Source organism: Gopherus flavomarginatus, chromosome 1 (assembly GCF_025201925.1).
Source record: "Gopherus flavomarginatus isolate rGopFla2 chromosome 1, rGopFla2.mat.asm, whole genome shotgun sequence".
Lineage (NCBI taxonomy): Eukaryota > Metazoa > Chordata > Testudines > Testudinidae > Gopherus > Gopherus flavomarginatus.
In genome coordinates this window covers 371,717,738-371,721,029 of record NC_066617.1, presented here as the reverse complement: position 1 = coordinate 371,721,029, position 3,292 = coordinate 371,717,738, and the positions used below count along the sequence as shown (strand labels likewise).

Genomic DNA, 3,292 nt, shown 5'->3' with positions numbered 1-3,292 from the left:
ATGTTTAACTAATTATGCCTTCATACCCCAAATATTCTACAGATTCATGGTGCTTCCCATGTGTGTCCCTCATCATGTAAGCATAACTTACATTTGTTTTTCCTATATGTAGATATCTACGTAGCTATCTTTGAACACATATTGTCTGCTTCAAACTAGTTTACCATCCAGTCCATATTGCTCTGAATTAGTGACCTGTCCTCTTTATTTTTTGCGATCTCTCAATGTTTTTGTAATCTGCAAATTTCATTAATATTCAGGACTGGGAAGGGTTAGCAATTGAGTTGCTGACACGTCTCTGCTTACACTTGTCAATTAACAACCGTATCTTCTGTCTCAGACAAAGCTGGCTGCCTGCATGAAAGTGTTTCACCAAAAAAAAAAAAGAAAGAAAAACCACATCAAGGAAAGTAACAGAGGTGCACTCCTGTAGCCCTAAATACCAAGACCCTTCCACCCTTCCATAGCCCAGCATGATAATATCTGTTTCCATGGGGGAAACATGGCTCCTTTGCAATATAGAAATTGCATCATAAATCTGACCTGTGATCCATCTGGTCCAGTGTTCTTCTCTGTTAGTGACAGCCCCGGGTGCTGCAGAAAAGCTAGAGATTGGCTTTTACATGTGAGTGTATAGGCTTTCTAAAATATTTATTTAGTTGTAACTATTGAAGCTGGATAGTTTTACTATCCATACAAATGTCCCTCCTCTTCCTGATTCTTACATAGTTCACAGCTTCAACTACCTCTTGTGGCAATGAGTTCCTCAGTCTAGTTAGGCACTGAGTGAAGAAAATACTTTTTTTTGTCTGTTTTGAATTTGCTACTTTTCCGTTTAATTGAATGTTGACTTGATCTTGTGTTATCAGACAGGGAGAACACATTCTTGATTTACTCTATACCAGAAAGTATTTTATAAACTTTTCTCATAACCCCTCTAATTCATCTCAGTTGTAAGGTAACAATCCCAGTCTTTTCAACCTCTCTTATTATGAGAGTTTACTTGGGACTTTGAATCTTCTGATTGATCCTGCCTGAACCCCTCTGGTTCTGCAATATCATGTCACAGGGGTGCCCAGTACTACACAGAGGAGTCTAGAGGAGGTGAAACATTGACTTAGTGACCACATGGCATTGTAATTTCTATATAATTCTTCATTGCACTCCTCCCGGATCCCAATATTTTGTTCAATTTCTGTCTGTGCTTGCACTGTGAGCAAGGTTTCACGGAGCTGTGTACAACGACACACAGGTCTCTTTCCTGAATTCATATAGTTAAATTATTATCTTGAATGGTGTTTGAGAAGTTCAAGCTTTTCCCTCCAATGGGCATACACTCTGCAGGTATGTACATTCAAGTTCATTTGTCGTCATGCTGCCCATTCACCTGGCTTGGTGATCTCCCTCTGAGGACATCTCTGGACTTGACTCTGACCTAAATAATTTGGTGCCATCTGTAAATCTTTGCAACTCACTGCTCACCTCCATTTCTAGATTGGTAATAACTACAAAATATTTACTGTACACTTTATAATAAAGTATGCAACCCACCTCACCGTGTTTCCCTATCATTACAGGCAACTTGAGCATTTCTGAGCCCTATCGATGCATCAACCATCTCATGGCTGGAATCAACCTCACAAACTCTGTCCCTTCAACATTCATTCTAACAGGCATCCCTGGCCTGGAAGCTGAGCATCTCTGGATTTCCATCCCTTTCGCTATCTTCTACATGATTGGAATGTTGGGAAATTTCACACTTCTGTTTGTTGTAGGCAAAGAGGAGACCCTGCACAAGCCGATGTACTTGCTGCTCTGCATGCTGGCACTCACAGACATTGGCACGACTACCTCCATCATGCCAAAGGCACTGTTTATATTTTGGTTCAATCTGAATATTATTACGGTGGGTGGCTGCCTCACCCAGATGTTCTTCCTTCATTCAGTTTCCATTATGCACTCAGCCGTCCTCATGGCAATGGCCTTCGATCGCTATGTTGCCATATGTAGGCCTCTGAGATACACCACCATCCTCACTAACACACGAATAGCTATATTAGGGCTAGTGGGTTTGATAAGATCGGTTCTCTTAGCTCTTCCCTTGCCCTTGTTCCTGAGCCGGCAGCCATTCTGTCCTAACCTCATTATCTCTCACACACACTGTGAGCATATAGCTGTGGTGAAGCTGTCATGTGCAGATACCACTGTCAACAGGACATATGGCTTGATGATGGCCTTTGTAGTCATGGGATCAGACCTGATGCTCATTGCCCTGTCCTACAGTCTGATCACCAGGGCCATCCTCAGAATCTCCTCCAGGAAAGCTCATCAGAAAGCCCTTAACACCTGTACAGCCCACATCTGTGTGATGCTGACATCTTATTCATCCGTCCTCTTCACCACTCTGACACACCGGTTTGGTCAGGGCATTGCTCCCTATGTACACATCATCTTGGCTGACCTCTTCTTCCTTGTCCCCCCCATGCTCAACCCTATCATTTATGGGGTCAAAACCAAAGAGCTTGGGGACAAAGTGGGGAAATACACCTGCAGGGTGATCAGCTGGGCCACTGAATTTAAGTCTGCCAGACAAGTGGGGGAAAGGAGATCTCCCTGTTAATCAAGAATGCTCTTTCCTACTTTTGCTGTTCTCAGAAATGTGGAAGTTCACAGTCTGAGAAGTTCCTCGCACCTAACATTTTATCACTCCATCACCAAGCTCTGCTCTCTCTGTTGCTAAGTTCACTGTCTCTGACTATCACCTGATCTCTTTCTGCATCACCTGTCAGCTCCCAACCCCAATGACCCTGTCACTTGGCCTTTCCATGACTTCCAGACCACCAGAGGATACTGCAGCTTTCTGATACAAGGTGGCTTTGCATTAGACCCTGTGTAACAGGGTTCTTCATCAGTCTGATGAACTGAAGCTTTACTTTCTGATAGCCGAAGAAAAAGAAAACAAGTACAATGCTGAACTTATGATATGTATCATATGTGATCTGGTGAACAAAATATTCCTGATTTTCCTGCATGCAATCCTTCAGAAAGCCTGGATGATAAACTAAATGTTTCAGTTGGAAATACAAGTACAGGAAAGTTAATGCAGGAATTGAGGACATTCTACTAGAGCTTGTTGGTGAGAGTTATGAAACTGTGTGTTTTTGAGAACTGCACTGCTGTGACATCAACTTTGAGCCAAATAACTTACTGCCGCGTGCAGTCTGTTTTGGAGTCAGTTTCAGCGGCAACTTTCAAAATACACTCTAACCGTTCCTGTTGTCGAAGATGTCAA

At 42.6% G+C, this 3,292-nt stretch overlaps 1 protein-coding gene across 1 annotated transcript; it reads left to right on the top strand.

The window, feature by feature from the left end:
* The first annotated feature begins 1,621 nt into the window (after window positions 1-1,621).
* On the top strand, window positions 1,622-2,620 carry LOC127044302 (olfactory receptor 52P1-like). The gene has a single exon (XM_050938946.1). It carries the CDS (start codon window positions 1,622-1,624, stop codon window positions 2,618-2,620), a length of 999 nt encoding a protein of 332 aa, XP_050794903.1.
* The last annotated feature ends 672 nt before the right edge of the window (window positions 2,621-3,292 follow it).